Source organism: Hyla sarda, chromosome 2, assembly GCF_029499605.1.
Source record: "Hyla sarda isolate aHylSar1 chromosome 2, aHylSar1.hap1, whole genome shotgun sequence".
Classification (NCBI taxonomy): domain Eukaryota; kingdom Metazoa; phylum Chordata; class Amphibia; order Anura; family Hylidae; genus Hyla; species Hyla sarda.
Window position 1 is genome coordinate 253,221,893 of NC_079190.1, and position 14,622 is coordinate 253,236,514.

At 40.0% G+C, this 14,622-nt stretch overlaps 1 protein-coding gene across 8 annotated transcripts in view; it reads left to right on the plus strand.

Annotated features, from left to right (window-relative positions):
* The window catches only part of ADGRB2 (adhesion G protein-coupled receptor B2), a 571,730-nt gene that overhangs the window by 528,706 nt on the left and 28,402 nt on the right, over positions 1–14,622 (plus strand). For all 8 annotated transcript variants that reach the window (XM_056556966.1, XM_056556965.1, XM_056556968.1 and 5 more), the window contains 3 exons: positions 4,989–5,058; positions 6,082–6,148; positions 7,201–7,286. In XM_056556966.1, the coding sequence (XP_056412941.1) occupies positions 4,989–5,058; positions 6,082–6,148; positions 7,201–7,286 (223 nt within the window). The remainder of the gene's footprint in view (positions 1–4,988; positions 5,059–6,081; positions 6,149–7,200; positions 7,287–14,622) is intronic.

Genomic DNA, 14,622 nt, shown 5'->3' on the forward strand with positions numbered 1-14,622 from the left:
CCGGTGAGGCTATATATAAGACAATTAATAATGTGCAATAATGTACTCTACAAAAGTTCACTACAATATGACGCACTACAATATGAACTTTTGTAGAGTACATTATTGCACATTATTAATTGTCTTATATATAGCCTCACCGGGGACATATAAATAATTTTTTCTACATTTTGTCTTTTCACTTATTTTTATATATATTTTTTATATATATTTTTTACAGTAATTATGTATATTGATTCTTATTTTAGATTGTTTGGATGTGTCTCTTAGGATTTGATTTGAGGGTTAACTGATGCATCTATGAGCTGTGCTTTTATTTATATTTTTTACGGGATTAACACTACATTTATTATTATTATCCTATTTGGTAAGTATATACTTTCATCGATTTTGCACTATTATCAGGTTTGTTTTTTTGCACTTTGAGCACCTTTCATCGATTTTTTTCACTTACTGGTGATGTTTTCTTTATTGTTTCCTTATTATTAATTTATTATTTTTTTATTATTATCTTTTACGAATATATTTTGGCTATATTAGTCATGTGACTGCTATCATGTGACTGTATGAGCTATTGTTACTATAGTGATCTCTTTCCTGGTAGTATGGCCGGCACCGACAACGATCGCTTGGGTTGTGCACATCACGTGATCGGCTGACTCGTCTGTCATGGAGCTGTACTGTGATCGCATGGGTATGATGCGCCATGGGACGCTGTGGCGCATCGGTCATGTGATCTCAGTTCGGTTACGTACGAGTCAGGTGATCGGGAGCCGGACCGGATGTGGCGCTGGAGGAAGTGACGTCACCCGCCGAGACAGTGGGCACCAGCGCCACACACGACATCTGTCCTATCACTTAGGCTGTTTGAATTGATGCGCATCTACAAGTAGGTGATATTGCATAACACCCATGACCATTGGCTGCAATAGCTGCCCCTCAACCTAACCCTAACCAATTGTGTTAGGAGGACCACTATAAATAGGAACGCCCTTTAGTACTAGACAAGCCCCCTGACGAAGCACATACGCGAAACGTGCGTTGGGGTACAGGTAGTGATCTCCCCTATTGGTGTATGACAGGTATTTGTTACTTTATGCTGTCTTTCATGCTCTCTTCTTTTTCACTATATAATGCTGCTGACTGACCTCTGAACAGGGCTAGGTGCTATACAATTAGTCATTTTCACTTTATTCATAGCCCTATCGAGGACATATACCAGCCTTATACATTTACTATATGTATGTTTCATTATTTATTTTTATCATTTATGGGCATGTTGCAATTTGATATCTGTGGACTGTATCCCTGCCGTCCTTATTGTCTACCATTGTGGATTCAGTATCACTACCTTTTTTCTGTAGCTTTCATCTGTATAGTACCCTGTATTTTATGGATGAATCGAATTTACTGTAAGTTCGCTCATCTCTAAAATTGCCATTTACTTTGATGACCAACCAGAAGTTATATCTTAAAATCTCTTACAAAAAGTGCAGGCATTAAGGTAGTTGTTAAACAATAAAACATGTTTTCAACTGGCTAATTAAAAGGATGTATATTGGAAAATAAATTTATTTTACTAACTTTCTGTGGTCCTTCAAGCTTTTGATGCAAACTGTCTGCTCTGTTGTCTTCATTAGCCCAATGTCTTGTCTAGTCAGGACAGTCTAGCCAGCAATTCAGCCACCTCTATCTTCCTCTCATTACAACTTGTTGACTATAACCTTTCCATATAGAAGGAGAATGATAGAGCTGGTTGAATTCCTGGCTACAGTGTACACAGGAACAGGAAGTCGGTTATAGGAAGCACACCAAAAAGGAAGTGGGGGAATGAAGAATACAGAGCAGACAGTTTGCACCAAAAGCAAAAGGAAAGCATGAAAGGCCACAGACATGTAGTTAAATACATTAATTTACCAATGTATGTTAATTTATTAGACAATTGATTTGTCAGACAACACCTTGTTACAAATTAACAAATAATACAATTTTATTACTTCATTAACACTTCTTAGTTTTAAATATTTTGGACTTATTTGTATTGGTTTATAAATTATTTCCAGCATGAACTATCCTATATCAGATGTTTATGGCATGCCAGACTGCAACCAATTGCAACCTGGCCAGACAGGGCCAGGGGTGCTGATGTTCCAAAGATATGTGCAGGTCCCAGAGGTGTTACCCATATCTATCAGACATTAATGGCATTTTATGGATATACTTTACATGTTTGAGATGGAAATATCACTTTAGCAAATTTTTTTTTTTTTTTTATCTCTCTGTAAACACAATCCCTACAGTGACATGAAATTACAGATGTAACAAGCACCAACTTGTCTGCGATAAGATTATTTGTGGGGAACACTATGTCACTTTTATGAGAAAGGTTTGGACATTACTTACAGGGTATCACTAGAGAGATAACTTTCTTTGTTCTAGAAAAGAGCTAATTTGCACAAAGCAAAAGAAAGCTATATTGTAACAGATTATATTGTAATGGATATGTATGAGGCAAACCTATTACAAAGATTGTAGAATATACCTAAAGTGTACCTTTCGTCAACAAAAACTTTTATAATGTAGATAATACCATTATATGAATATTTGTGATATACATTGGTTTAAAAAAAAGTGTATATTTTGGGGGGGAAAATGCTGTCCCTGCAGCTATTGCATGTGTGTCTCTATGAGGGGTCCAAATACAGGAAATGAGGGCAGGACAAGCAGGGCTCTGTACAGGCTCCTGGCTGTCAATCATCTGATGTGTGAGCCAGAAGCATGTCACAGAGCTTCAGTGTACAGAGTCCTTCATGTCCTCAGTGTACAGAGCCCTGCTTGTTCTCAGTGCACAGAGACCTGCTTGTCTTTAGTGTAAAGAGCCCTGCTTGTCCTTAGTGCACAGTACGGTGTCCATTTTAGGACATCGTCAGCCGTACCTCCATCCTCAGGCAAAACAGCGTCCCGCCTCCTCCCTCGGGACAATCTCCCTTCTCCCTCCTTTGTCATCCTAAAGTCTCTCATCCAAAACTCCATCATGCTAAAGTCTCTCATCCAAAACTCAGTCATCCCTCAGCCGAAAAACCTTCCTGCCATGTAGCAGAGCCGAGTCAGTCTCGGCTCCCTGCTAAACGGGTTCTGCTGTACATGCTATTCAATGTCGGCTCTGCTATATAGTGCTGTGCAGCGTTGGCTCTGCTATGCGTATTTCGCCTGATGGAGGACGGAGTTGCGGCTGACGACGATTGGTCCGAGGAAGGAGGCGGGACGCTGTTTTGCCTGATGGAGGACAGAGGTACGGATGACGACTGATGACTGACGATGTCCGAAAATGGACACCGTAGCACCGCTTGTCCTTAGTGTACAGAGCCCTGCTTGTCCTCAGTGCTCAGAGCCCTGCTTGTCCTCAGTGCACAGAGCCCTACTTGACCTCAGTGTACAGAGCCCTGCTTGATCTCAGTGTACAGAGCCCTGCTTGTCCTCAGTGTACAGAGCCCTGCTTGTTCTCAGTGTACAGAGCCCTGCTTGATCTCAGTGCACAGAGCCCTGGTTGTCCTCACTGTACAGAGCCCTGCTTGTCCTTACTGCACAGAACCCTGCTTGTCCTCACTGCACAGACCAGTGCTTGTCGGGTGGACACTTAATGTATTTTTACTCCTCATAGAGACACACAGACAATAGCGGCAAGGACAAAAATATACATATTTTTTAACCAATGTATATAAAAAAATACATATAATGTTATTATCTTCACTATATAAAAAGTTTTTCTTAGCAACATGTACACTTTAACAGGTTCATGTATTGATAGTGTGCTGATTAACATTACTCTGCAACTAAAATAATTATAAGCTCCTATATCTTTTTCGATTGGTGTGCAAATTCAAATTTATAGCATCCTTGTACATGTATTTGCACAGTATATAGAATTATAGGTATGAAAAAGTAAAAAAAAAGGATTTGTTCGTCTTCAGACACCAAATACAACAGGCTAATATATTTGTTACATGCGGAAAGCACGTCCTGTACCAGAGCATAAATAGCACTATGATTGACAGCTCGACTCACAGCAACATCCAGCATTATAGAAACCCTTAATCTCATTTAATCCCTCAGATAGCACAATCAGTGTTGATAACAGCATCTAGTAATCCACAATAACTGTGTAACTATGATATACGCCTCAGCAGTTACCCTACTGTGAATTCCGCTGATGCATGTACTGATGTTTACCCTTGTATACCTCAAGCTAGGGGCCTTATTACAACAAACAGGACTACCTTGTAATAATGCTTGTTAGCACACATTGGGGGGGGGGGGGAGATGGCTTTGGGGGATTTTCAGAGCTGTTTTCCTTTTTATGGTGTAAATTGCCAAAGATTTACTGGAAAAGTGGCGTGTGTCAATTGTGCCACATTTTCAAGTGTCACCCTGTTATGCTACATGCACCGCTTTCTTAAAAAGGGAACAAGGCCTCTGTAAAAGGGGTGGGGCTTGAAATACACCAATAGATGGCGCAAACTGCCTAGTCAAAATTTACACTTTCTCACAATTATCCAGTTTGTTATTTTGCAAGTATAATGTTCTGGCATATGTAGAATTTCCATTACAATAATAAAACATAAAAGCCCCCTTAGTCTTTTAGAATAAAGTAATAAAAAAAAAAACCAGATATGATGAATTAATGAGAAATAGATGCCATGTGTACATTAATCTACAATTGTTGGCTTGCAGGGTGGAAATAAAGGGTTGTAGAGGGTGTGGTTCCGTAAGGTCTAGTATTATAAGGAAAGCATTATAGCTGGGGCCTTTTTACAGATTTTGCATTGAAACCCAGGAGCCACAAGTTAGGCTGTTGCATATATACAAAGTCTAGCACAAATACTTGACAAATATGCCCTGCGAATCATAGTTACATTATTCTTTAAGTACTTTAGCTAAGTATAATAATAATAATTCCTTCCTCTCCCCTGATTTGTTCCCTTCCCCAGGGTTACCAGCACTTGTGGTTGCAGTTTCTGTTGGCTTTACGAGAACAAAGGGATACGGGACGCCCCATTAGTAAGTTGATTCATTGCGTCTGATGTTTTCAGTAGGTTGTAATTATTGAGTCTTTCTAGAGTAAAATTATTTTCTGATTATTTCGATAATAGTGTCTGGGTGGAAACATACATACCACATCTTTCTCTATGACACAGGATGTAGCTGACCTTTATGTATTATGTCTATTACATTAATTCCTAATCTCATTTTTCATACAATATGGCCCAGATTTATGAAAGAATGTCTACAGTAGAGCTATTTTCTCACATTTATATGGGTGGTGGGTTTGACTAGCGTTCATCCTATTTATCAAGAAGGTGCAGCAGGATGATGAATTTTGCGCAGCTCTGCTGTGGTGGGAAAAGCACTACCACATACACTTTTTCTCGAAGTTTGTGAGGGAGGGAATATACACTTTCCTGGGTCCTGAATTTGGCAGGTTAGGTGTTTTTAATTACTTTCACAGAGCTGCCGGGACATTTTTACTTGCATTTTAGAAGCTACAATCAAATTTGATTGTGGTGTCTAAGGGGTTAAGCCAGGCATCATCGTGATCGGTGATGTCTGGCATTAGAGATGGGTCGTGGTGGCAGATAGCCGCCAGGACCACCAAGCTATGACCTGCGCTCAGCTCCTGAGCACGTGTAATAGAAGGGGAGTGGAACGCTGTCGTCCACAAGAGGTTAAAGGTTGAATTGCGGAAGGTAGAAGTGATTCTCACGCCTACTGGTAGGTGATGTAGCTTTGTGCCTAAAAAGTACCTTTGCGCACAAAATAGCGACTTTTGACAAAAGTTGCAAATGATAAATACGTGACCTTCATGGTCAAAAAGAAAAAGTTCTATGGGTAGGCAAGAAGAGTAAACCTGTCTATATCAAAAGACGCATAAAAGTCACTAAATATGCTGCTTACGCCTGAACTGCACCAAAACATAGACAAAAAAATGCTCTAAAAGCAATGAAGGTAAAATAACATAATTGCATAAAATTCCTATATTTTTGCCCACTATCATTATCATTGTTTTGTTTCTATGACTTCCAGCTGCTGGCTGTCTCTGGAAGGGGGGCTTCTCTATGCCTTTGTGGGACCAGCAGCAGTCATTGTTCTGGTAAGGAGCATTTTCTTCATGTTACACTATATTTGTACCTTATAAAATATGGGACAATCCCTATCCATTGTACATTTTATTAGTTTTTAATCAATACATTGAACATGTTTCTAGTTACATTGTTTTTATGCGTTTATTTTTATCTTGTAAACTTAGACTACAGCATTGGATTATTTATCACAGCTGTCTAACACCTGGTTTTTATAGCCTTCATAGCCCATTGAGACATAAAAGGGTACTCTGCCCCTAGACATCTTATCCCCTAGCCAAAGAAGAGGGGATAAGTTGTCTGTTCACCAGGGTTCCGGCCACTCGGACCCCCCGAGATCTCTATGCCGGCACCAAGGTATTCTGAACATGAAAGCTTGGAGCTTCCATGTTCCTGACGTCACACCACACCTTTTCCATTCATGACTAATACATAGCCGTCAATCCTCCTATATGCATGAGTAGAGGGAGAGTGACAGCTGTGGTCTCCCATCATCTGGCTCGAAGCAGAGTTCACTCTGTGAACCGGATGACTGGAGTGCTGCCCATCATACCTGTGGTGGCACAGATATAATGGCCATATAGGGAAAAGGACATGCAGAATTGCCCTTTTCACTGTATGGATACATACTTTATTATATAGATTGCCATGAACCAAAATGGCCACTATTGCTATTCTCTTATTGGGAATGAGGACAAGGGCCTAATGCCATTTCTATCCCCCTAGAAATTCTACAAACTAACTACCACAATGTCACATAGAGTTGCTCAATCCAGACAAACAATATAGATGTTCACTATACCTAAGTTTGTGAAAAAGGCAACAAAAGTTTAATTGATTCTTCAAATTACTGCCAGCCATAGCGACCCTACATACCTACCGACAGGGCCTCTACCACAATAGACCAGGAATAGCATTTCACTAGATGCTCCAACATAGTTTGGTGTATTAAAGCCTAAAACTCAGAAGTTTTTGGATTGAGGACAATGGTGTCACTTGATATTGGTGGTCAGTCAAATACCTTAATCTTTTTTTTTTTTTTTTTTTTTTTGCTGTCTCATAGGTGAACATGCTCATTGGCATAATTGTCTTCAACAAACTAATGTCTCGGGACGGTATCTCAGACAAATCCAAAAAGCAGAGAGCAGGGTGAGATTTAAAAAAGCATTAAACCTGCATTTTTGATCCTGCTGTATATGTTCTGGCATATTTCTTCATGTGTTATGTGTATGGGTCTACTTTGTAGTGTGTTGATTGATGACATTTTTGTATCCTGCCAACATTAGCGTCTGTCTGTGATGCTTGTGTGTCTCTGCACTGTTCGATCACCAGAAAAGTCTACTTTCAACTATGTAATCTAAAAGGAAAAAAGAAGGCGCTCCATGTGCGGGATCAGCAGGTCAGGCCCGTAGGGAAGGGGAGTAGATCTATCCCACGCCGCTTACCAGAGTTGGTTGTGTGCACACACACAACAATGGGAAGCGCCTGAAAGTAAATGTGTCCTCATCCGCAGACAATAGACAGGCAGTTTGACCGTAATAGTAGGAGATGTCGGTGCTGGATGAAGGAACCAGGAGGAGTGCAGCATAAAATCAAGCTGGGTTTATTGGATGCAACGCGTTTCGCTGCGCATGCGCAGCGAAACGCGTTGCATCCAATAAACCCAGCTTGATTTTATGCTGCACTCCTCCTGGTTCCTTCATCCAGCGCCGACATCTCCTACTATTATGGTCAAACTGCCTGTCTACTTTCAACTATGGGCATCACTAAAGAAACCCCAGCCGCATGTACAAAAAACCTTTTTGAGGTGGAGGGAAAGCAACTAAAAAATATGCCAATTTTAGTAAATATATTATATACAAATGTGTAAATTATATTGCAAGGCATCCCACACAAGGAAATATGTATGGCCAAAAAATAAATAAATATACACCCAAAAAATGTAGCTACTCATCTTTATTGAACAATCAATAGACATACATTTAACATACATTTAAAAAAGGAGAAAATGGACATTAACAAAGGGCAGCATCACCGGGACAATATTTACATGTAATGAGCAAATGCTACAATAATACTGAATGCTGTATATAGCCAGAATAGAGGTTTAAATGTATGCCGACTATGCAATTAATTAAAGTGAAGACCTGTGGCTATGGACAGGCTAGGAATAGGAATAACAGTAACTCAATAAAGTAAAATAACAGTAGTTCAATTAGCAGAAATCATAACATACTCATCTTTAAAGAAGCATTTTGGGATTTATATTATTTAACATTTTAAATGCATATGCTGCCTATATTGTTCAGCATATGCTATTAGAGAATAATGTAGAGGTTCTTGTGTATGCATTGTGCTTACCTCTTATAGCCAATGTGACTGATTTAGCCCTCTACGTTGGATGTAAATTACTAAAATGGCTTCATTATGCTGCCTACATTTCCCGTGAACCCTCTGGCTGTGCAGAGAGGTTGGTTTAAAGGGGTTTTCCTGGGCCTAAATAAAAATATCAAAACCATCCAGCTGTATATCAGATGGCTAGAAAAAGCCATTGAGTGTGTGTTTTCATCCATGATGATGATATATATATATATATATATATATATATATATATACATATATACTTATGTACATACATACAGTGGGGGAAAAAAGTATTTAGTCATCCACTAATTGTGCAAGTTCTCCCACTGAAAAAGATGAGAGGCCTGTAATGTTCATCATAGGTATACCTCAACTATGAGAGACATAATGAGAAAAAAATCCATAAAATCACATTGTCTGATTTTTAAAGAATTTATTTGCTAATAATGGTGGAAAATAAGTATTTGATCATCTACAAACAAGCAAGATTTCTGGCTCTCACAGACCTGTAACTTCTTCTATAAGAGTCTCCTCTGTCCTCCACTTGTTACCTGTATTAATGGCACCTGTTTGAACTTGTTATCAGTATAAAAGACACCTATCCACAAAATCAAACAAACAGTCACACTCCAAACTCCACTATGACCAAAGACCAAAGAGCTGTCGAAGGACACCAGAAACAAAATTGTAGACCTGTACCAGGCTGGGAAGACCAAATCTGCAATAGGCAAGCAGCTTGGTGTGAAGAAATCAACTGTGGGAGCAATTATTAGAAAATGGAAGACATACAAGACCACTGATAATCTCTCTCGATCTGGGGCTCCTCGCAAGATCTCACCATGTGGTGTCAAAATGATCACAAGAACGGTGAGCAAAAATCCCAGAACCACACAGAGGGAACCTAGTGAATGACCTGCAGAGAGCTGGGACCAAAGTAACAAAGGCTACCATTAGTAACACACTATGCCACCAGGGACTCAAATCATGCTGTGCCAGACATGTCCTCCTGCATAAGCCAGTACATGTCCGGGCCCGTCTGAAGTTTTCTAGAGAGCATTTGGATGATCCAGAAGAGGATTGGGAGAATGTCATATGGTCAAATTAAACCAAAGTAGAACTTTTTGGTAAAAACTCAACTCGTCATGTTTGGAGCAGAAAGAATGCTGAGTTGCATGCAAAGAACACCATACCTACTGTGAAGCAGGCGGGTGGAAACATCATGCTTTGGGACAACTAATCATTTAAAGGAAGGAAGGAATGGGGCCATGTATCATGAGATTTTGAGTGAAAACCTCCTTCCATCAGCAAGGGCATTGAAGATGAAACGTGGCTGGGTCCTTCAGCATGACAATCATCCCAAACACGGGCAACGAAGGAGTGACTTTGTAAGAAGAATTTCAAGGTCCTGGAGTGGCCTAGCCAGTCTCCAGATCTCAACCCCATAGAAAATCTTTGGAGGGAGTTGAAGATCTGTATTGCCCAGCAACAGCCCCAAAGCATCACTGCTCTAGAGGAGATCTGCATGGACGAATGGGCCAAAATACCAGTAACAGTGTGTGAAAACCTTGTGAAGACTTACAGAAAACGTTTGACCTCTGTCATTGCCAACAAAGGGTATATAACAAAGTATTGAGATGAACTTTTGTTACTGACCAAATACTTATTTTGCACCATAATTTGCAAATAAATGCTTTAAAAATCAGACTGTGATTTTATGGATTTTTTTTGTCACTATGTATCTCATAGTTGAGGTATACCTATGATGAAAATTACAGGCCTCTCTCGTATTTTTTCTTACTTTTTCCCCCCACTGTAATAGGTGCATGCATATGTACTCAGATATTTATTTATATACATATGTATACATAAATATATTTGCAAATATTGCATATTTGGCATGTACCTAGATGCAGTTGGTATGTACATATGATGTACACATGTACATACATGCGTACATATTTATATACATGTGTATATATATATATATATATATATATATATATGTAAATATATTAATATATATATATACATAATTTTACAGGACTTTCTAGACATGTTGGAGGGTTTCTTTTGCTGTCAGGACATAGAGAGAAGGGTAGCTTTTGGTAAGTTTTTTCTTTTTGTACATTGAGGAAGAGAGCAGCCTCACTGTAAACTTACATACCTGGGACAGACCCTTAAATCTTCGATCACAAGGTGCTGATGTATACCGGAGTTCTGATAGACCGCAGTAAATTACAGCTGATTGAAACACTGTGTGTTCAGTGGTTTACAAGGATGTGAGTTTACATTGAGGCTTCTCTCTGCATATCACAGAAAATCACTCAAAAAAGGACAGGCCAAAAGAATAGGCAAATGAAAATAATAGGGGGTACAATCCCTAAACCACCCCTATAATGCTATAGTAGCTCCCTAAAGGTAACACTAGCAAGTAAGTGGTGAACTCCTAAAACAATTATCAATCTCCAAAAAACAAATGTGGAGGCACTTCAAAATATATATTTAAAAGGTATATATTTATTTAAATGGGCACTGTCACCAACTTTATTTTTTGATATGTTGTAGTACTTATGTACTACAACATATCTCTAATATACTTTTATTTTTATTTTTTTCATTAAAAAGGTTTAATTTACATTTAAAAACCGGCTATTGAAAAAGGACTGATTTTGGAGTGGCAATCAGTCCTTTTTCAGTTAGGCTGCACTCGCTCCCTGCCTGTCAATCAGACAGGCGGGAGCGAGCGCATTGGCTCCCCGGCCACTGGCTGGGAGGCCACTCCTCCCGCACATCGCCGCCGCCGCCTCGTTGCCGCCGCTGTCCCTGCATGCCCGCTGCCGGACTCTGCAGTAACTCCAAGTGTAATGAGGGAACGGGGTATGCGGGGCGGGGGGGAGGAGGGAACGGGCTAGTGCCGTAGCGGGGGGGGGGGAGGGGATTGGGCTAGCAAAAAAAAAATTGGATGGTGGGAGCTACCCTTTAATCAAAATGTAAAAAACGCAAAAAATGAAAGGAGGAATACACACATCACAAGAAAAGACAACCCCTTTAATCACTGTGCCTGGCCATCTATGTGCAGTTTTGATGCATGGTATTATTTAAAGTGTATTTTTATATTGCCATTAGGCAAAAATGATTTGCCTTATAATAAAAAATGAAGATTTTTTTTTATAAAGATTTGAAGTTTTTTAGGCTGTGTTTGCACATTGAATAAAAAAAAAAGTAAGGCATTTTGACTGTTTCTGCAGCGATTACCCCAAATAATGGTAAAAATGACGCATTTTTACTGTTATTTACACAACTACAGTAAGATAGCACCTTGTTTTGCCACGCTTTTGAATATCTTGGCAAAAACAAAGAAAAAAATGCTGCAAGAAATGCAATGTGTAAACACAGCCTCAAAGAGAGGTGTATCTCTACTATATATCCTGATCCCATAGAGATAGCAGCAGCAGTATACAGATGGGAGCTGGGAGGAGAGGGGTCTGTGAGCTAGGAGGAACTACCTATTTACTAAGTAATGATGCCATCCTGTAGTTCACAGGAAGTCAGCTGACCCAAGACCTGACTTCCTTTTGACACTGCGGATAGTGCTAACTATATCTGCTCTTTAAGAGTATTTCCATTGCTCAAAGTTGTAGGTTCTACTTTTTCATGACAGATGCACTTTGAATGGCCGCAACTTTTTGTGCCTTTGTTACATTATTTCTAGTTGACTATTTTATTCTTATTTTTCATAATCTGATACCATTCTGTGTTTGCTTTTCCACTTCAAATGGAATACGGAAATAGTTGATAGCATAATGCATTTTAAAAAGGTTTTAATGCATGTTAATATATCTATTATGTAAGCTATAACATTAGCAATAAAAGGTATGGCTTATTTTATATCAGGTCCCTTAAAACCCTCTTAATTACTCTAATTCTTATCACCTTCCATCTTCTTCCAGTAAATGGCGATAAAGTTAGCTCTGTGAGAACCTTGGATGGGGTTGAAGGTGCTAATTGGCTTTTTCTGTTCATTGATGTTGCAATATAGGAAATGTTCACCACTTGGCGGTAGCAGTTCAGTACAAAGCCATCCCCTACTCTCATTATTATAAATCAGCTAATTATAATCTCCTTATAATACATTTTGCTAATATCTATGAGCACATCTGTGGTGCACTTTAGGCAGGAAGATCCCCTGACACAGATACAGAGTATCACAGACGCGGTGTGTATTGAGCTTGTGCTACATCATAATTCCATGAAATAAACCTCTAACATTGAGAAAACTTCAAATGGTACTCCGCCTCTCAGCACAAGTCTCCGGCAAGACTCGTGTAATGTGATTCCATAGCACTGGGCCTCGCTCTACAGACAGATGCTATGGAGATGGAGCAGTATGCTCAGTCTCTTTATGCATAGTTGTACATGGCATCTCCATTTAGGCATTGCAACACATGATCATTTTTACAAAAATTGAAAAAAATATGTTAGGTACACTTTAAAGCTAGTCATGGCAGTATGTAGGATTGCCTGTATAACATTCTTACTGTCCCAAGAAGGCATGATATAAAGATAACGGCTGCATCTTACAGTACTCTACGTATGGGTTTCTTTCCCAACAAACTGCCTATAAATACTTAAAGGAGTACTACAGTGGAACACATTTTCTTCCAAATCGACTGGTTAAACAGATTTGTAAATTACTTCTATTAAAAAATCTTAATCCTTTCAGAGCTGCAGAACTTGCTGCTGCAGGATTCAGAGGAAGTTGTGTAGTTCTTTTCAGTCTGAGCACAGTGGTCTCTGCTGACACCTCTGTCCATGTCAGGAACTATCCAGAGTAGGAGCAAATCCCCATAGAAAACCTATCCTGCTCTGGATAGTTCCTGACATGGACAGAGGTGTCAGCAGAGAGCACTGTGGTCGGACAGAAAATAACTACTCAACTTCCTGTGGATCATAAAGCAGCTGATCAGTACTGGAAGGATTAAGATTTTTTAATAGCAGTAATTCACAAATCTGTTTAAGGCTGGGTCCACACTACCTTTTGTCCCATACGGGAGCGCATACGGCAGGAGGGAGCTAAAACCTCGCGCTCCCGTATGTCACCGTATGCGCTCCCGTATGTCATTCACTTCAATGAGCCGACCGGAGTGAAACGTTCGGTCCGGTCGGCTCATTTTTGCGCCGTATGCGCTTTTACAACCGGACCTAAAACTGTGGTCAACCACGGTTTTAGGTCCGGTTGTAAAAGCGCATACGGCGCAAAAATGAGCCGACCGGACCGAACGTTTCACTCCGGTCGGCTCATTGAAGTGAATGGCATACGGGAGCGCATACGGTGACATACGGGAGCGCGAGCTTTTAGCTCCCTCCTGCCGTATGCGCTCCCGTATGGGACAAAACGTAGTGTGGACCCAGCCTAACTTTCTGGAACCAGTTGATTTGGAAAAAAATGTTTTCCACCGGAGTACCCCTTTAAGAAAATGAATAATGCATGTTATTTCCTTGTCCTGGTTTAAGTGAGTGCATGATACTTCTGGTTATCAGGAATATAAGTTCTTAGTCTCCGCTTCTGGAGAGTAGACTGGGATCCTTTCACTCCACACACTGGCAGCAGTCTGCTCAGCAAAGTGTGCTGTTCTGTACATAGTCTGCCTTGTCTGTCCTACTGCTCCGCCAGGAGATAACACTTACAGCGGTAGTCAATAAATAATCTCTCCTAGCACTAGGACAGCCAGGGCAGTCTGTGTATAGCACAGCACACTTTGCTGAACAGAGAATGTGACTGCTGAGGTTCAGGGAGAAAAGCTGCTGAATTCTTTACACTGCAGAGTCTACTGCACTGTGCACAGTCTATAAATAATACAGTCATACAGTTACCATGTAATACCCCTATGAAAGTGCCGAATAAAATCACCACATACCACCGCATAGTGTCTGAATAACACCACCATTCTGTTACCAAATACTAATTCCCACACCTGGACCATATATCACCGATATACCAGTATATCACTCGAGAACTGTTTTCCCAGGGCTCTGTCTAAATGGTATGTGCACTGCCACTCCATTCATTCTCCATAGGATTGCAGATGGTAGCAGAGCACTATACTCGATCACTGATCCA